General features: G+C 38.1%; 1 protein-coding gene across 11 annotated transcripts in view; it reads left to right on the forward strand.

Moving 5' to 3' along the window:
* robo2 (roundabout, axon guidance receptor, homolog 2 (Drosophila)) overlaps positions 1-21,087 on the forward strand; it is a 351,986-nt gene that overhangs the window by 317,502 nt on the left and 13,397 nt on the right. For 7 of the 11 annotated variants that reach the window (XM_036214858.1, XM_036214859.1, XM_036214857.1 and 4 more), the window contains 6 exons: positions 4,366-4,493; positions 6,225-6,518; positions 7,384-7,509; positions 15,493-15,652; positions 17,928-18,191; positions 18,926-19,140. In XM_036214858.1, the coding sequence (XP_036070751.1) occupies positions 4,366-4,493; positions 6,225-6,518; positions 7,384-7,509; positions 15,493-15,652; positions 17,928-18,191; positions 18,926-19,140 (1,187 nt within the window). The remainder of the gene's footprint in view (positions 1-4,365; positions 4,494-6,224; positions 6,519-7,383; positions 7,510-15,492; positions 15,653-17,927; positions 18,192-18,925; positions 19,141-21,087) is intronic. The other 4 variants (XM_036214861.1, XM_036214863.1, XM_036214866.1 and 1 more) reach the window with 1 other exon arrangement.

Below are 21,087 nucleotides of genomic sequence, written 5' to 3' on the forward strand. Positions count from 1 at the left end.
AGGCAACCCCGAAGCCCTCTGGAGTGATAAATTTGCCTGTCACCTTCTGTGGGCGGCTTGGATCTAAAGCACATGTAATAATGTAAAAATAATTACCCAGGGGAGAGGTGTGTGCGTGCATGGAGGCCCCCCTTGCACCTCCATGCAGCCCGCTCCATTTCAGTGGATGTTAGTGAAAGCAGACGGACTGCAGTGAATCAGGCACACCTCAATGACACCAGTTACTCAGTCTTTGTAGGTATTCAAGAAAGTCCCTTGAGAGTCAGAATCTCTATCCATCCACCACTTAGGTCCCCTTATAGGGATAAGCAAGTAAGATACCATGGCCAAATGTGATCTGTCCATCTTCTGGGGCTGTTGGGAATGAGTTTATGCAGCAGTCATGTGGCAACATCTTTATAGCACCTTATAACTGAATGCAACAATGGACACATTTTTCCTGTTCGGCTCTGAGCTGCCAGCAATCTCTTAATGAATTAGCCATGCTGCTCTCCATCCCATTTCTCATCTACCTTCTGCTGCTGTGTTTTTTCCTTTAATTTTCCACATAACTGGTTCTGATTTTCAGTCCACCAAGTGGAATTTCAAATGTCTGCATTTTCGCTGCTCCGTATTTGTCAAATCTTTCGTCAGCAGCGGCAACTCTCCCTATTTTCATAACAGAGGAATGGGATGAAGCTCTGAGCTGCGGGACAGGCCTCTGATCCATTAGTCACTCTGGTGCCATCAAATTCCAGATGTTGCCAATTTTTGCCTCCCGCCCTGGAAGGGGGAAGTATGAGAATATCTCGCAAAAATGTGCTCATCGGTTGCTCAAAAATGCTTATCACATTAATTAGACAACAGCAAATGAAGGCGCGTCTGTTTTCGGTTTTTATTGGCTAGAGCTAAATTGCTCTGACTGAACAATTACATTTAATCGATCTCAAAATAAATGATTCATGGAAGACGAATAGGCTGGACATTGTAGACCTGGACAATTTGACTTTGGCTGCTCAATTGAAATTGATAAAATCTGATAAAGATTCATTCCTTATCCACATGCCAATACGTATATGGTAATTAGCAGGAAGTAATAACTTCCTATCTCAACGCAGATCAATGTATAAGCAAAGCCGATTCACTCCTTTTGACATGGAGACTACCTTGAACATTGCAAAGGGCAGACGTGATTTCAACTGTTGCTACGGAGATTCTTTTTCATCCCAGGACAAAATACCATAAAACAATCTATTAACTAATCTGTATTTTCCATTGATCTTAATGTTAAGAACTTTAATTCGAGTTCCATTTACAAGCGCATGGAGCCATAAACACTAGATTTATGAGTTTGGTCTGGAAATAATTTCTCTCTCGTCTTATTTATGGGAGTTTCAGTCGGGCATCTTCTTTCAGAATTTATGGCTTCTTTTTCTATCATCACAAGTAACTGAAATGTTCAAAAGGAAGAAGAAACATTCCAATTCAGATTTTAATCTGCCAAAGTTACTAGTGTTGACAAAGTTTCAATGAAAATTGTCTTTTTAACATATTCTTTTAGCATTTTTCTCATAATGGAGGACATATATATAAAAGAAACCTACAAATGCATTTCTGGGTATTTTTTTATTTAAATAAATTTGAATCAGGAGCAGAAAAAAGTGACATTGGAAAAAGTTTGTATATGTGACGTAGAAGCTACTACGGCAAGCCATAAGCTCCATTTATGTCTGTTTTCTTTGCTCAATTTGGCATCTGGTTCAAAACAGCTGGATAGCTCAAATATTCTGTTGCATTTTTAGTGCACAGCTAATGTTAGCTTGAGGGTGTGGGGAAATGCTAGTAGGAGAGGGTCGAAACCAGGTCTGCAACCTGGGGCTATGGAGCAACATGTGGCTCATTTACCCCTCCATTGTAGCTCTCTAGTTAATGAAAAATAACAAGATTTTTTTTTTTAAATAACTGTTTAACTGTTTAAAAAGTAAGTAAGTCATAGAAAAAAGTAAAGTTAAGTAACTCAAACTTTTTTCATCTCATTATTTCATATATCGTTTGTGACACAGGGGATCTTTTATTTTGAAAGGGAGTGATTTGAACCCCTGTCAAAAGTTATAAACTATTTAATTATTATTTTTTAAAGGCTATTTTCTCTTTAGGTTTTATTTATTCCATCAAAAAAAACATGAGTTCCTTTTTTATTTATCATAATAGTAACAATATCATTAATTCAAATGTGTGTCTTATTTTATAAAGATCTCTGTGGCTCTTAAAGAGTTGTTGTCAGTGAGAAATCGCCCCAAATGGCTCTTTGAGTGTTGAAGGCTGCAGACCCCTAATCTAAACAGTTGTCGGGAAGTAAGGGCGGGATTACTCCTCCTGACTGGTCCCACTCTGCCGCGCTGCACAAGTTATGTCCTAGAAAACGACAAAGATTTTGGGATTTTGGTTAAAACCGCTATAATAAATGTAAACTTCACATATTTTTGTTCAGGCACATATGTGGACTGGCGGGGTCCTATAATGATGAAGCCAGGCGTGAAGCGCGTACGCAGAAGAGAGTCAAAAATGCTCGCTTCGTGAGTGCTTTTGGCTCTGTATACTGATGAAAAATACAAGATAAATGGTTAATACTGGGTTAGGGTTAGGGTTCTGTCGTGGATGCAGAAGTTCCAGTCTAAGGAATAAAGTACTTCAGTTCCTCAACAGGATTCATAATGAAAAGACCACTGGGAACACTTTCATAATAGATCCAGGGACTTTAAAAAGGTTTCTTTAAACAGTTGATGTCAGCCTTGCCCCCACCTTATCCTTGTACTCCCACACACACATATATATATATTTAAGAAATTGCCTTCATAGAAATCAGTTATATTATAATCATCCTTAGCAGAAATACTTCTATCTGATGAATGCAAGGATGTTGCAGCCATTTCTGCTGTCAGGGTCTTGTCTTTCAAATAGTCTGTTCATGTGGGCGGGGGGATGACTTGCTGGAAAACAAAAAGTATAACCAGCGATGAGTCAAAGTCTTTTACTTCAGACGCTGCATTTCTAGTTTTTAGACATGCTGGAGTTTTCAAAAGGGAAACAAACTTCATATTTTTTCAGTTGTTGGAAACTCTCAGCCTGACAACTGAAAGGAGAAAAAACAAAGGTACGGAAGACAAGGGTGAAAGAGGAGGAGGGGCTGTGCGAGGAAAAGGAAAAAAATAAAGGGAAATAGGGAAATATGGTATGGCAAAAGAGAGTGATGGCTGTGGTGTACCACGGCTGCCAGAATCAGAGGTACAAGGACATTGGGAGATGTATTACCCCATAAAAGTGCATGTGTCTGATGCACAGCCATCAATATGAATGACTTTGCTCCCCCGAGGGCCTGTTTTGGCATTCAGAAACCGCAGCAAGGGCTCTTGGCCTGCCAGTTCATTTGGACTCCTCCCTCTGTGGAACAGCTCTTCTCATTAGACCCAGTAGCTGGAGCAGAGAGTGACTGTAGCACACCCATTACCTGCCCTTGTCCTCGGGGCTTGACTCCGTCTTAGTCCCTCAGAGCCGGCACATCAACCTGCTGGAGCTCCCATTCTAATCTACATCAGACAGCATGGTAGGAAGGAGTAAAGCTCCTTCCACAACCCGACTGGACATTAGCAGAACGGGCTTTTTGTGCCCCTCACCTCCTGAAATAAACAAGCGACTCCTGCAAATGCTATGTTAATGAACAAACACAAACAAAGGTGTTTAACTGCCCCCTCGACGCTCATTTGATTCATTCTGGGTCACTCATGGCAACGAGCCTCAGACAACAAAATCCCCCCCCAGCAGTCACCCATGACTGCTCAAAGTCTTCATGGCTGCTTTTATGGTTGCGGAGGCTCACAAAGAGAAACTGGTGCCACCTGTTAAACGAAGGTGCCCGCTCCCACCTGCAGCCGCTTCCGCCAGCATCACTGTGGATTGATTCACCGCCATATCGAGATTTGTTCAGACATCTCCACAAGGGGTTAATGGGCAAACACAGCACAGGGTACTAGATATTAATGAAGGATGAATCATGCCTGTTTGTAGATAGCAGACGCATGCATCAGTGTCTACAGTTTGTTTCAGCGCACGCGATTAAGCGAATGTGACAAACGCGCAGCAGGAGAACAGGAGAAACAAAGAGCTACATTTGCCTGCAGGAATTGCACTTTTTAGCAAGAGAGGAAATGCATCTATATGTCGTTTTTCTGCCTCACGAGTGTCTCCTTCACTTCAAAAGCTTATCTCTTCCAAGCATGAAAAAGTGACATTTAAGCAAATGTTTGCTTCATTTTCTTGCTTTTATATCCAGCTGTTTTGGTGTAAAGAAAAGGTTTTTTAATAATGCCACATCTCTTCCTTCTGCAGCCGGCCGGGCCTGCTGAATGCCAGTGACCCGGGCTACCCCTGGTTAGCAGACTCTTGGCCTACAACCAGCCTGCCTGTCAACAGCAATTCCGGGGGGCCAAATGACCTGAGTAACTTTAGTCGAGGAGGTGAGTCCTCTAGTCGTGTTTTAGTTCCTGAAGTGACTGATGGTGGTGTATTACTTTCTGTTCTGCTCCTGTTGTTTGTCATGTGCACGTGTACGTATAAAATATTAGCATAAATGCGTATTTCACGTTTGTGCAGACACATGTTTATATATCACGTCACACGGCACTGCCAGCGTTAGCAGCAGAGACTTTGCTGTCGTCTTCCTGAGTGATGGCAGAGAGTCCAGCATGGTGTCACTGCCCATACGTCAGAGCATGAGAATGCAAGTCGGGCAGCAGGCAAGTGGAGCAGAGGGTGGGTGTTTGAAAGGATGGTCTCGAGCAGCCAGTCGTGAAGGACAGGCACAGCTCCACTGGCACAGATGTGGACACTTCCGCCATGCCTCTACATCATTTCCCATTCAGTGGGCACGCAAACCGTGTGCTGCTCTCTCCCAGTCAGCACACACACATGCAAAGCAGAGGCATTACGCTTGATGCGCACAAGCAGAGGAGGGAGAGTGTTCAGACATCCAGAAGATGGAGAAAGAAAGCAGAGCAACATGTCCTGGAATTATTTAATATGGGCTTTTATATCTATTCTGATCAATTTACAGTCATCCTTAATTCTTTGAGCCAATGTTTATGGTTGCAAAGAGGCAAAACTTTACTTCCTGTGTGATAAGGTGGAGGGAAAACTGTAACAACAAAGTAATTTGTGTCGAGTCACTGTCTGATGATCAGATTTTTGTGAAAACTGACATAGCCCCAGACAACAACAAAAGATGTCGGTCTTGATACAGGTTCAGGTCTCGGTCTGAATTTCTTTGCTCTGTCATCCATCTTTAAAAAATCCCACATCTGTTCCAGAACTGCCTTTATATTCACTACAGTTAATTTCCAACAAGTGTCTTCAGTTTTGATCAGTTGTGCAGTGATTGAGTTTGAGTTTTGTCTCTTTGTGTTAAATTTTTACCAACTTTTAACCAAAAAAACAGTTGTTCATGTACATTTGCACTGTTTTCTCACTAAATTTTACTAAAAGTTTGTGTTTTTTACCATTTTAAATTGGTCCAACACTATTATGAATTAGAAAAAAAAAGTAAAATGATGATAGATATTGAAAATTCAATGTATTCTGGAAAAAAGGGCAAAAGCACACATTTATTGGACTTTTATTGACCCTTTCATAGTCAAAATGAGCAGAAAAGTCCTTGTGGACATTTTGAGACCAAGTGTTAAAACCCGTTTCTCATTAATTAATCTCTATGGTTTTCTACAACTCTACGGCTGTAGTATACTTAAACGTGTCAAAGACAAATGTACTTTTTATTCTTACTGATAGTGTGTTACCTTAATTAATACAGAATCAAAATAAACACATTAAACCACATTCTTGATTTTCTCCTTATATTTCATGACATGCAAAAAGATTTGGTCCGCAGACCGCGATCCCATTTGGAATTTGGCCCTTTGAGCGAAAAATTTAGGGATCCTCTGGCTTAGAGGATTGCACTTAGTGCTTTAGCAATTGGGAAAAACAGTAATATGGAATGAAAATATCATTTAAGAAAATAGAAAAAATGTTTTTTAAAACTTTAAGACTGAACATATAGTTTTTCTAAAACACAAATCAAGTCAAACATCATCTCTAGTTTTTGGGAAGAAGTTTTCTAGTTTTGTACCCTTAGTTCTTCAAGTTTGGAAGCCAAAAATATTGTCATGAGTTTCCTTCCCTCTTCTTTATTCCAGATCTCCCCAATGGACAAGGGGAAAAGACCGGCACTATGCTGTCTGATGGAGCCATCTACAGCAGTATCGACTTTACCACTAAAGCCAGCTACAACAGTCCTGGTCAAACATCTCAAGCCACTCCGTACGCCACCACTCAGATTCTCCACTCCAGCAGCATCCACGAGCTGGCTGTGGATCTCCCCGAGGCCCAGTGGAAGGCCTCCCTGCAGGCCAAGCAGGAAATGGCCAACCTGGGCTACTCCCTGGTCGACAAGAACTCCTCCCTTGTTGACAAGAGCTCCTGCAACAACAGTAAGACAAGTGTGGCGTTAGAGATCTTGACAGTATTATGTGTGGGGATTTCAGCAACTTTTTAACCTTTATCATGCAGCATTTACTGCAGAGCTCCACATTAAAATGTAAATTAGATCATATGGTTGTTGTGTTGCTAAGAAACAGCCTTTTGATGTATCGACTTTTCCACTAAGACTTTCTTATTTTGCTGCGGTGCGGCTCTGCCGTCTTAAAAATAACGCTTTTTTCCACCAGCAGTCATCGTTTTAGCTGCTCTTTAAGCCTGAGTAAACATCCCATGAAGAGGTGGTAGAGTTAAGTCATCCATCCATTTCCTGCTGGCTCTTCATCATATACCCATTCCTCCCTCAGTTTTAGACTAATTGCTAATCTATTCTATCTTTGCCAACACTGGAGACGATAATCCAAATTAATTACAGCGTATTTAGGGTGATCTTTTTTTTAAGATTTTCATACATTGTCGCTGTAGTCTAATACATATTTATGATCTCATCAGTGAACAGGCGAGAAAAAGACAAATTATACTTTGCACTTGGTCCCCCTCATGAGCCAAATCTTCATAAACTGATGATCAGAAGTGATTATATCTCACTGAAGGGGAGAAAATGTTGAAGTAATCTGTTCTGCTGCCTCACTGATCAGTTCTGCGAATTAGGAAAACATAATGACAGCTTTATTCAAATCATCCAAAGGAAAGTGACCAGTAGGATGTCATTTGATTAGATAGTGACGAGTTCCTATGTGTGTGAATCCTGAATTGATCCTGCTTGCTTGATGCTTTAATCGCATGCCTGCATGTGCTTGTGCTTACTGCCTATCACCTGACTCCACTGTGATTTTTGCCCTTTAACCTCCACTGTAGCCCTCCTTTTCATTCCCGACTACCGATTGGCCGATGGATTGTCTCATAGAATCCCACACAACCAATCACAAGATTTCAGCACCACCAGCTCTCACAACAGCTCAGAGCGAAGCGGCAGTCTCTCAGGTTGGTTTGTGCAGCGGAGAATAAAGCAGACTGGGACACCTTGCTCCCCGACCCAATTTCATGATCGATTGATGACTTAATTTTCTTTATTTATCTGTTATTTGCATGTGCACATTTATTTTTATAAACGCATTCCTCCCCCTTCACTGGAAAGGCTTATTTTTCTTCCTGTTAAACTGAAATAATCAGCATTCCTTGTTGGATTGGGTCTTTTTACCTCTCTTTCTACTGCATGTCTGTGATATAAGATAGCAGATGACAGCTTGTTGAAGCATAAAGAAACAGTTTCACAATCTCCTCATAGACTACGGGTGTAAGAGCCAACGCTGGGCTTCTGCCACCACTGCAGATCCTTCTGATGGCTTTGTTTCTGGCTGTGAACAGACACGAGTAGGGGCAGAGGGAGTCTTTCAGACAGAGTGGACTGCACACACACATACACACACCATTAGAGATGCTTGGCTGGGTAAAGTGGCAAAAATACCTCCCTTTTTCCCTTGTCCCCTAATGGTGGCCGACTACACTAAAACCCATGTTCAGAGAATTACAATGTCATTTATAGGACACCGAGGCAGCTCAGCGCCTGCTTCCCTTCCACTTTTCTCTTTTATCTTGTTACAAGCCACTGCCTTAACTGGTCTCTAATTCAATGCTGTGGCACACCGTAGGCTGAGGAGAAGGATGTGAAGTGGCCGTGCCTCACAGGCAGATTCCTCCAATAGACATGCAGGTTACTGAGGGCTGCAGCCATGCTTGACACACGCTGTTACTATTTCATGAGATGAGGGGACGCAGTAATGGGGGGAAAAAATAAAACGTTTTACTGTTTCCACTGGAAAACGTAGAACAAAAGATGGGATTTTGACACCTAATTTAACGTTTCACACATTTGAAATGCATTCAGTGAAAGGATTGGGGCTAAATTGGATATATTTCTGCTTACAAATGTCAGTAAATTTGTGGTATATTACATTATTTAAGGTTTAAAGTTTTTATTTGCTATTTATGCATCAACTTACATTGAGGCACATTGGTAAGCTCTCAAAATCACAGTTTAGGAAGAATAGGAATTTCTGTACAAGTTTAAAGGGTAACCAAACCAGGAAGTTGGAGGCTGACTCCACCCACAGCCGAAATTTGAAAATCCAATCAGAGGGGTGGGGCTTGGGGGAAAGACTGTTATCATTACTGGATCTGCAGGTCATGACGTCAGACTTCTGAAACGTACATGGTTTGACCAATCACAAAATTCAACGGTAATACCTCGATTCAAACTGTAGGGGGCAGCACACATACGATTATTGACTATATTTTGAAGAATTAATCAGTGTTATTTCAGTTTGTCAAAAGTTTGGCTATGACCAACAGACATCACTTTTAAAGCCCCATTTATTGATGTCAACTGCCCAAAAAGGTTAATTTAGGGTTTGGTCACCCTTTAAATAAGAATATAGAAAAAAATAAATAAAATGATTAAAAAGTTCAAAAAGGTGCAGGTTCACTGGAGGGCTGGAGTTTCCTTTCTTGATGATAATCCAAGAAAACTGTATTTTTTTCTTTTAAAAATAGTTTTAAAATATTAAATGAATAATTCAGAGATTTTAGGTTAATGAAATATATTTTACTGGACAAAAACTATTCAGGAACATTTTCTTAGCATAAATATAAGTGAAAGTTATAAGCTAACTTGATGTAAAAGCTATAAACACATTTTTTTTTTGCCTTAATTTAAAAAAAAAAAAAAAGAAGTGTTTTTTAGATGTAATGATGCAACCAAAGTGAATTATTTAATGGAACATATACAGTGTGCTGTAACTTGCAGCAGCAATTGAAATCTGAAGCAGAACAAGCTAAGCTTTGATGCAGACTTCAACCCAAGTAAACTCAGGATTTGAAAGCTGGGGAGTGGAAGTTCTCCTGCCTCTCTCGCCCTCTAAGGAGAGGGAAGGAATAATGAATGTAGGGTCTGAAGGAGAAGAGCGGGATGAAAAGGAGCAGAAATAGAGCAACTTTCATGACAGCAGGGATCTCCACTGGGGACAGAAAGGTGCTCATTAAAACCCTTCTTGGCGTTGAGGAGAAGAGGTAACTGGTGTTTTCTGTAGCAGTTAGAGACCCCGGATACGCCGCACTCCCCCACGCTCTCACCCAGCCTGCCTCTCGAGCGGTCGTGTCTTGTAACAACCATGATTTTGTGTGACCTGTTGTGCTTCTGCAGTCTTCTTTTATATTATTTTTTTATATAAATGTATGCATCCCAAAAAAAAACCTTATTTGAATTTTTATGATTTATTTGTAAAAACATTACAAAAAACAATCTGCTAAAACGATATACTGTTCTAAAGGAGAATTTGGAGAAATATATAAGTGTTAAATGGTAAATTACCTCTTAGTGTTAACAAAGAGAACAGCGTTGAAATGTCTAGACAAATATTTACAGCTGCATGAGCAAAACAGGATGTATGTGCAAACCATCGACTGTATATGAGAACTGGACCTAGTGGATGTGATGTCACCCATAGAAAATTCCTTACTTCCGGCTCCAACGTAATGCAGTCAATTCCCTTTTTTTGCCATACGGATGTTAGCATGTTGGAGCCAGATGATTGGTCAAAGATGATCTGAGTCAGCATTTCTATGGCAACCATTTTCACCAATCAGGAATAAGCTTGTTAGAAGTCTACACCCCTCCACAAAACATTTCTAATCTCTGAGACCACATGGTTTTATTGAGACATCTGATTGGCCAGTTTATAACTTGCATAACTTGCGCTACGGAAAAGATATGTATACATGTTTAAATGGGATTAGCATGAACATGTTGACTGAGTAATAGCTGTTTATTTCTCAGTAAAAGTCTATGGGATTTTGGCTTCTTGGAGCCAGTGTGTACTTCCTGTTTGGAACATGAGAGAGAGGTCTTCTATACAGTCAATGGTGCAAACCAATTGTGAAGCATGGTGGCAGAAAGGTTATAACTTGGGGTATGTCCGAATTCCTTCCCTACTCACTATATCGTGCACCATATAGTGCATACTCTGTCCAAATCTACAATTCCAAACTTGAGTGCACTAGAAATTTCCCAAAAGTCTATGAAAAAAACTAGCGTACATCGATACTCACTACATTAGTAAATATAGACCACAATGCATTGCGGTCAAAAAAAATTTGCAAAAAAATGTATTTAAATATAATTTTTTGATACATCCTTCACATTTTCTTCATCAGAACACAGTGGAGACACAAATAGACTTGGTGAAATGTTTGTATTATTTAATTGATTTAATTTTCCCTTTGTGAAATCGGTGACGGTAATTTAAAATAATGAAAGAAAAGTAGTGAGCATGGTGTCCTGATTGCTTTTAAAATCCAGGGCATTAAATAGTCCCACACCATATAATTTTTTAATAGGGATTAGTATGGGAATTCGGACATAGCGTTGGTGTTGCTTTTGTGGTTGTATCTCTATGCACCTTAAATTACCCATAATCCTATTTGAATGTCAAAGCGACCTTAAAGTAAATGTGAGGTCAACTTTTATCTTGGAGTACAAAGGAAAAAATGATAGGTCCAATCATTTTTTTTTTCAGAGAAGTGTTTTCCTAGTATTGAGTAGTGCTAACGATTATTTTAATACTCGACTAATCATCGATTATCTTTTGCGATTAGTTGACTAATCTGGTCATGTGCAAACTGGATGCAAAACACACATCTCAACCATCATTAGCTTTAAATTAACTAAAAATTAGATATATAGCATTAACTGCAATAATGCTAGTGGGAATGCTATAAGCTAAATTTGGCTGCTGAAGCACTGATGATGCTAGTGCTGATAGCTGAAAAAGCTGAAATTGATAGCTAAAAACGCTGAAGCTAATAGCTAAAATCGCTTAAGCTAAAAGTTAAAAATGCTGAAGCTGAGATAGCCAGCTAAAATATTAGTTAAATGCAAAATTAGCCTAAAAAACTGACAAAAGCCTAAGTTAGCCAAAACAGCTAGCATGTAGCTGAAATATTAGCTTAAGTCCAAAACATCCTTAAAAAAAAAAGAATAAGTTATCCAAAACAGTAAGCATGTAGTTGAAAAATTAGCTCAACTCCAAAATAGCCTAAAAAATTGAAGCATTCCAAAATTTGTCAAAACAGCTAGCATGTAGCTGATATATTAGCTTAACTCCAAAACAGTCTAAAAAAAACTATAAAACACATAAGTAGCCAAAACAGTTAGCATGTTACTGAAAAATTAGCTCAACTCCAAATTAGCCTAAAAAACCTTAATAAATGCCAAAATAGTCCAAAAAGCTAGAATGCCATTATTACTTTCAATTTTACTACACTCTGATTACATATGATATGAAGTAACGGCTAATTGACTATTAAATTATTCATCGACTATTTTAATTGTCGATTAGTCGACTAATCGTGGCAGCCCTAATTGAGAGTTTCTATTTGTTTGATAAAAGAAACATTTGCCTTTATAGACTTTATATTATACTTGGTTATTCACACTTTATGTTCCACTATGCACAGTCTTCCAGAGTCCTTCCTCTGCGGCTTTCCCCCCTCAGCACTGAGGCACCCAGTGAAAACAAAGCAAGCTCAAGGCTTTGCAGCCACACATATAATCTGGGAGTGTCCAAAACCTTAGGTAAAAATACTCACAGCAGAATCTAAGTTTAGCCCCGGACCTTCTTTGAACAGAGGTCCGGTTTTTGTGGAAGGACAAGAGTTTGCAGTAATTCCTGTACAGCTCCCGGCCGCAGGCTCTGTGCATTTTTTATGTTTGGGTTGAGCTGTTGCAATTGCAATGCCAGACCATCCTTCCAGTGAAGAGGCTCATTTACAATATTGATGCCTGGTCTTGTGTTGTGGGACTAAGGATGATTGAATAATCACGTCAGCTCACCATTTATTAGTAAAAGTCAAGGGTCGCCCATAGGCGCGATTAGAAAACCCAATTACTCTCAGACTATACTTATGCTGCGGTGCTACCTGCCTTGGGCTTACAGTTGTTTCTTTTATTACTTCCATTCTTTATTAATTTTGCACTGTTTCTACTCTCCACTCCAGCATTATTTCTTTTCTTCTGAGCTTTTATATCAGGTTCATATTTTGAATTATTAAAAAAAAACATAAAAAAAATCCTACAGGAGGAATAAAAGTTTTTGCAGCAACAGTCAAAGTTTCAAGAAAATACTCAACCTTTTTGAGCTTTTAAGTGTATTTTAATGTTCATTTCCTGTATAGAAAAAAATTCAAGCACTTTTTTAATCTGTTCACGCATTTTTGAGTATTCCTCTAAAACCCTGAACGCTGAGCAACAGTCCCTCCAAATCCACAAAAACGAGGTGACATAGTCAGTTTAGATTAGATTATGGTTTATTTCAAGCAATCAATAGATTGCCGGAAAAGGAGCGGGAGGAAGCGAACTTATATAATCCCATCCTGGGTCAACTTTACCATTTCCTTTAAGTTTATTATCAGTATCCAGTTTGTAACTTAAGATCAGATATTCATATCTTTCCAACATAGATCCAGATTATTAAGAATCCTCAAGTAACAATAAATCACATGACTATGTAAGTAGATATAACACTATTCCAGACTTTGTCATTGCATTTGCACATCTATTATCAAAATTCAGAAAAAATACGCTGATTATTTTTCATTAGAAAAAATATATAAATTAAGTATCAAACATCAACATAAATACATATGTATGCAGATTATTTACCTTTGGAAGAGTCATTAATGTAAAGCAAGAATCATATGAATGTGTGCTATTTTTTTTTTTTTTTTTTACAGAAAAATCATCAAAATAAATCAAGTAACGCAAATTAAAAATATGTACAGATCATTTTCATTAGAAAAGTCATTAACATGAATCAAGTATCAATAATTAGAAAGGCTTGGAGGTCTTCGATGGCTTTTTTCAGCTCGGAAACTTCAGATGAGTCTTTCTCCGGGGCCGTGGTTAGCTCTTTATATTGCAGAATTACTACCTTTTTCACAAATTCTGTGAAATCTCAAGATTATAATCACTTAAATCTGTTGAAGCTGGAGAGAGCTTGGAAGACACATCTGCTCGTGACCCGGAACCGGAAAAAATAAAAGTAGAGAAAAGGTCGTTCCAGGAAGATTCTGCACTGCCAGCTCTGCCCCCAGGCTAACACAAACAAAGCTAGCGGTGATCCGCTAGCTTTGCGAGCTCACCACGCCAGCTGTCCATGGAAACAATGGAAAAGTTACAGTAAATCAAAGAAAATAGACACTTAAGCTCCGGGGTTAAAGTGTTGATGCAGATACACAATATGAACATCCATCATGGAAAAATATTTGGATGCTTTTTTTCATTGGCTCTAGGTTGACGTCATGAAATGGGCGGCAACCACAGGGAGTGATAGGCGGAGCCTCAGAGATTGAGTCCTTTTACTTTTGGCTATGAAAAGAGAAAATAAAAAATAACTCATATTTCATAAATTATGTGTTCTTTATAGTGCCAAAGGTAATAAATGATCATATAGATGGACATAATTTACTCTGAAAGGCTTAAAAAAAACATGTTATAAACCTTTTAAAGAAACCAACCTGGATGCTTTTCAGATTTTGATGAAAGTGATCTACTTTTTTTCTTTCCTTAAGTCAATTTACTGTAAAGTTACATAGAATTTTACATAGCAGTAGAACGTGATGGTAATGAAACAAAGACAGGATAGAAAGAAATCTTAAAAATTATTGAAAATATCATCCAAATTGTTTTTTTAGTGGATTAATTTCTTTTTTTTCAATGCTTTAAACAATGCATGTATGACATTCTATATGTAAAACTTAAAAAATAAAAAAAATCTTTATCTTAATTTGTCAATTAAAAGCTTTTTATATGGAAAACAAATATTATTGATGCATTTACAAAGCAGATTGCATATTTTTTAAATCACATAAAAAGAAAGACGTCCATGTTTGAATAGACTGTATAGTTTGGATGCAAACGTCTAAAGTGCAATAGAATGATTTTAATTATGGGGGTTAATGATCAATAAAAAAATGAAAGTGGAACCACAACTTCTCTAGTGTGTCGTTTTATGGTTCAGTAAACGCAGTTAACATCAGGAACTGCTTTTCTTCTATGACTCTACATTTCTCTTGAACAGATAATAGTGATTTACTGCATAATCTGACACCAGTCTAATTTATTTCCCAATCAGTACAGTTTATTGTTACGAAATATGTTTTTTACTCTTCACTTGAACTAAAACCAGATTTGAGATTAAAGTCAAACGACTTAAAGTTAAAATAAAAGAATGTTTCTTCCAGTGTGACCGAATCATATAAAACTTAGTATTGACCTGGCTGGCAGATTTATAAAGATGGATGTGACAGCGGAGAATCTGGTGTTGGAGGGTTATGAGTGGAAATAGATGGGGTTAGCGGTTCTCTGGTGTAATAAAAGAAATGAAAGTAGTAATAGACTCTCGGTGAATTCCATTAGGGACACACTGAGACTACACAAGCCATTCATTATAATGATGCTGTGAAGTGAGATATTTCATTGTGGGACCCAAAGCCCAATGTGAAAGGGCACGCTGAGGGATGGGTGGAGCTCAAAGGTCTCCCTCCGCCGCGTTTACTGCCGTTCTCCACTGTTTCTATGGAGATTCGAGGCTTTTCAGCCAATCAATCAATGGGAGCATGCTTTTCATCAGGAAACCTTGAGATTTTCTATGAAAGTGGTGACAGGCAAGAACCCATTGAAATCTCATGTTTGGAACCGTGCATGGCTTTGCTGTTGAAATGGAGTTGTAATTTAAGCTGTAATGTTTGCACAAAATTGAGTTTCTTTATGATACACATTTGTCACGTGGCAAAAGCAGCTCCTGCAATTTGCAACGCCATCCCACTTGTGCATTAGATTTTAATTGATTTTCTGATACAATCCGATTTGCAGTGACCATGTGTCCTGAATGAATCATTTTCTTTCTCTAGGTGGAAAGGGAGGCAAGAAGAAGAAAACGAAGGCAGCCTCCAAATCTGCTAAAGCCAATGGCTCCAACTGGGCCAACGTTCCCCTGCCCCCTCCCCCGGTTCACCCTCTGCCCGGCACTGAGATGGACCTTTATCCCAACGAGCACCATGAAGGAGGAGGGTAGGTCTGCCATCGTTCGTTCAAAACCAGCTCTATTTTGTCCAAATGGAAGGAAGTGGGTAAAAAAGATGCACATCTATCTGGTAATTCTTAGATTCTCGAGTTTTAGTTCACGCTCCCATTAGAAGGGTGAAAAGGTCTCCTGATCCCATCAGCAACCTGTGGGGGAGTTTCTTCACTTTCAAAAAAGGAAAATATAAACCTCTAAGATGTTTGTGTGGTTTAAAGACACATTTATTTATTTATTTTTGGCTGATTCTGAGGAATTCTATCAGTTTTCCGGTAGGTGTTATGTCCTCACTCCCATTTTCAGTCAGGGAGAGTCGTCTGCTTTAATAGGCTATGTGGCAAATGAAAAGTCTCTTGCACTGTAAATCTGAGACTGCTCTTAATGGCAGCAGATTAAAACAGTTATGTCCTATGAAGTGTGCACCGACAAATTTCTTTAATGAACATTTTCTTTATGGCTCGTATTATTTCGACATATATAAGCGCAGCTCTGAGCGACTGGAGCCTGACAGACTCTATAATTTAACTTAGAACTGTCATTTTCTCAATTCTAATAAAAGTTAGGCAAGGTCACGAGGGGCTTGCAGTGGTTGGTCTTTTATGCTTTTTGATTTTTCCTCAATTGTTAGATTACATCCATTCATACGACATGTGTTATAGAGAATTGGGGACACCATAAAATAAAATAAATGAGTAAAATTACTAGAATAAAGTCGCAAAATACTGAGAAAAAATTCATATGTTTACAAGAATAACTTTGTGAAAATACAAGAAAAAAATCTGTAATTTTACAAGACAAAAGTTGTAAATTTATTGGTGAAAAGTCATAATTTTATGAGTAAAAACTTAAATTTACGAGGAAAAAAGTAAGTATTTTGATATATTACAGTAAAATTTTAATAAATTATAAGGTGAGAATTTATTAGACTAATATCTTACATTTATGTAAATGATGTGTAAAAGTTGTAAATTTACAGAACATTGTTGTAAAAATACAAACAGATATAATTTTACAAGAATTAAGTTGAAAAATTATGAGAAAGAGTTGTAATAAAAAATAAAAATTTAATTTATGAAAAAAATCTAACAATTGCAAGAATAAAGTCTTAAAAAATCGTAAATTTATGAGAAAAAAGTTGTAATTCTATGAGAATCAAGATGTAAATGAACAAGAATTTGAACATCTAAAAATTTACAATAATAAAGAAGTAAAATTATGATAAAAAAGTTATTTTTCAAGAATAAGGTTGTAAATTTATTAGATGAAACAGTCAAAAATGTAGGAGAATAAAGCGGTAAAGTAATGAGAAAAAGTCATAATTTGACAAGAAAGTAATTTGTAAATTATTGAAAAAAACTAAACATTTACAAGAATGAATGTGTAAAGTTTTGAGTAAAAGTTGTAAATTTGCAGGAAAAAAGTTGTTAATTTAAGCGAAAAAATTTGTATATTTAAAAGAAAAACGTTAAAATTTTACACCAATAAAGTCGTAAGATAATAAGAAAAAGTCATACATTTACCAAAAAAAATTGTAAAAGTAAAAAAAAGTGTAATTTTACAAGATTAAAGTTGTAAAAATATGAGAGAAAAGTTGTAATTGTATGTGTGTGAACAAAATAGGCAGTACTTTATGATAATAAAGTTATAATTTAATATGTTATAAGCTGAGAATTTGTGAGATTAATTTCTTATATTTATAACGCAATAGTCTGTTTACTAAGAAAAAAACAGGCCAAACAACAAAAAAACGAATATCATTTTGAGTACGAGAGACGTAAAATAGCATTGAAAGCAGTTATTTCACATCGGTTTCACAAATAAGGAAATACTAAGTCATTCAGTGAGTCAATTTTGTTTTTGCATAAGTGTAAAGACATAAATAATAAAAAAAGAATCTGATCCGACGAGTTGATTTCCAGCGGGCGAGCCTGTCAATAGTATAGTTGCAGTATATTTTGTTTTTTTTTGGCTTTTTTTCAGTAAAATTACAACTTTTTTCTCATAGTTTTATAACTTTATTCTAATATTTTTTATTCATTTATGTTGGATAAATGTGCCACACACTTATTTGTTTTCCTATTTTTGTTAATGGGGAAAGCTTTTCACTGAAAAAACTATGTGAAGTATCTGTATAATAATTAGTATAGGTGGATTATACAAGTGTGTAGATGTGTGTGCCTTCATTTATAGTGTCATCTAATACAAACTGTTCCCAATACAGAGCTCTGAGCGGCTCCATAATCAAAGCCTGTGCCCTGACTTCAGGTACGACAGTGACAGCTGGGGGACAGCCATGCCGGTGCAGACGTACCTTCATCAGGGCATGGAAGACGAGCTGGAAGAAGAGGAGGAGAGGGTTCCCACTCCACCCATCCGGGGGGTGGCCTCCTCCCCAGCCGCTGTGTCGTTCGGACAGCAGTCCACCGCCACCCTCACCCCCTCACCCCGGGACGAGATGCAGCCAATGCTGCAGGCTCATTTGGAAGAGCTGACCAGAGCTTACCAACTGGACATGGCTAAGCAGACATGGTAAATGTGCTTCATATTCTCACATTGTTGTCATATGATGCTTACATCCTCTTCCTCTCTCTGCTGGGTTCTACTCTCCTCACATATACTGTGTGTGCAGCAGAGATAAACCCATTAATCATTCAATTTTAATGGGCCCGTGCTACCACTTAGGAAACCACTGTATTTTGCTCACTCTAAGAGACACAGTTTCTTACCCATGGTTGTTTACTCCCTCTACACACATATACAATCCACGTTCCATTGTTGTTGTGCTCATGCAAGTCAGATGAAGGCCATGCTTCATTCTGTCAGCGGCGCAGAGAGAATGAGAGACTGCCATTCATTCATAATAGTGAAGTAGGTAGTGGTGGTTGGGGGAAGGGGGGGGTCATCCTGTCAGGAAGGAGATGTCGTGTTACCGAGTAATGACTATGTTGGCTTGAGAGCATCTCTGACAGCACCAGAGGGCCAGTAATTACAACCAATTCCCACTGCAAACTACGTCAAAGACTTTGCAGTCCTCTATCAAAGCGGGCTGCCAGAGAAGCCTGCTGCCGCCGAGGTGACAGCCGGGTGTCGACAGGCCTGGAGAGCATGTCTGCACGCCATCCTTAGCAACAATTAGCATGTCATTGTGTTAGCAGCACTTTAGAATTAGCCAAATTGTCAAAGAAATCTCTCCACATATTCCAACACGGATTTTTTATCTTTAAACTTCCTCCATAATTTTTCCCTTTTTTTGTTCTTGTCAGGCACATGCAGGGAGGCTCGCTTCCTCCTCACGCTCCAGCTCCTCCAGTGGGCTACGTGTCGAGCACAATGGTTTCCGACCTGGAGACCGACCTGCCTGATGAGGACTTGGATGAGGAGGAAGACGAGGAGGACGAGGGGTACGGAGCCAGGCATCACCGCGGTATCGAGCACACGCCGGGATCTAGCATGGACAACCTGGACAGCTCCTTAACAGGTATAACCTTTGACCTTTCGTCTTTGATCGATCATTAGATTTAGTCATCATTGTTGTTGGTTTTAAGATGGGCTTGAAAATCTTGAAAAACACTCTCTGTTTTCTGCTATTGACAAAGATCTTGAGTATGAAAGACCATAAAATACTTTTTTTTTGCGTTTATTTGATTCAAATAATGACTTTTTGATAAGAATGACGATTCCTAGATTTAGCCACAGCTAGCTGTTTTTTGGGAAAAGTTCCGCCCCTTCAACTGTCTCCGCCAATCATTCCTAGAGGCTTAATCATGTCATCAGTCTGACTCATCACAGGTTGTTAATGTCCTCACTTTTTTGGCTCGTAAAGTCTCACAGTTCTAACAAAAATAACAGCAAAAGCTCGTATTTAGCGGTGTAGCTTCCCGCAGGATCCGTGGAGAAAGTGAACAAAATAATGGAGCTCAGAGACGTGAGTTTGTCCAGCATCAGTTTTTGCACTGAATCTCCCATAATGCATTGGGTTAAAGTGACTTCTACTAAAATAAAATAATTTATTCACCCAAAAATAAATCAAATTTTTTTTTTGTTAAAGTTACATTTTGCATTTAGACAAAATAAAAAATAGAAAAAATTTAAAATATTCACTCTTTGTTGTTACAATTGAACATAAACATGAATATAATGGGGTTTTGTGTGTGTGTAAAAAAACAAGCATTTTGTGATATTATAATTGTTAAAAAATTACAGTTGCTTTGGTGCAAACATTTAAATAAATATAAAAAAATATTTGTAAGGTCACATAAAATTGCATATTAATACAGTTATTAATAAATTAATAAAGGAGAAAAACAACGACTCGAGCAAATTTTCAACTAATTTAGTTGAAAATTATTGAGAACTATCACAACTTTTATTACAACATTTAGGAAAAACAGCAGCAACTTCCATCATTTCTACTTGAATTAATACAAAAATTGTCGCTAGAATATGGAGGGACTGTACCTCAATACAGACTATAGTTTCTCCTGTTTTACTTATTTGGATGCTGGAGTGCCGGAGATTTTTGTCAAGGAAAAAAGTGTACCTTGGCTCAAAAAAGGTTGAAAAACACTGATTTACATCATAGTTTCTGTAGCAGTATTTCATCAGAAATTCACCTTTATTAGTTGTGTGCAGTACTGTTGGTGTGGAGAAACCCCGCCCTGCTTTCCCATCACCCATAGCTAGCTTACAGACCCTCAAACTCGAGGAAGAAAGAGATGGATCTAGTCGTCTACAAGTGCATCAAAATGGAGCAGAGCAGGGATCTGGTTCTCTGTCGATTGGTCTTCCACGTGACAATAAGCTCCATTTCCAATGACATTTTTTGTCTGCTCCTGATTCACTGCAAATCGAGTAAAAAATACTCATAAATGCTATTTTAAGCTTCATTTTATTTAAATACGTCCTCCATTATGAGAAAATGGCCACCAGAACATGTTTAATGTAACAAAAAAACACATGACTTTCCTGGTAGTTGGTCTGTACCTAATAGTACACATAAATAAACAAGGCCAAAGTTGTGTTCATCTTAGCGCTGCTGCAACTGTAAACTGTTTTTCTGACACCTTAACCCTTTCATGCATGGAGGTCACTACAGTGTACAGCTTTGATAGCAAATATACGTTATAAACAAAAAAAAATACCAAGCAAAGAGAAAGTATTCAGTTCAGAAATAACAGTTCAGATGTGATGGGAATCTAGATCCTATGATGGTCGATGCTGAGTTCATGTCTGTTACTTTTGTTACACCTTTCTCAGTTCAGAGATATTGTCTCTAACCAAGATATGGAGACAGAGGAACCACCATTACATCACGATGCCATATTCCAAATTTAGTTATACCCAGTGCTTTAAGTGGACAACCAGAAGTGGCGGTGCTCTCTTTATCGGAAGTCGAAACATAAAATAGAATCTTGAATGTAAATAT

Source organism: Oryzias melastigma, linkage group LG13 (assembly GCF_002922805.2).
Source record: "Oryzias melastigma strain HK-1 linkage group LG13, ASM292280v2, whole genome shotgun sequence".
Lineage (NCBI taxonomy): Eukaryota > Metazoa > Chordata > Actinopteri > Beloniformes > Adrianichthyidae > Oryzias > Oryzias melastigma.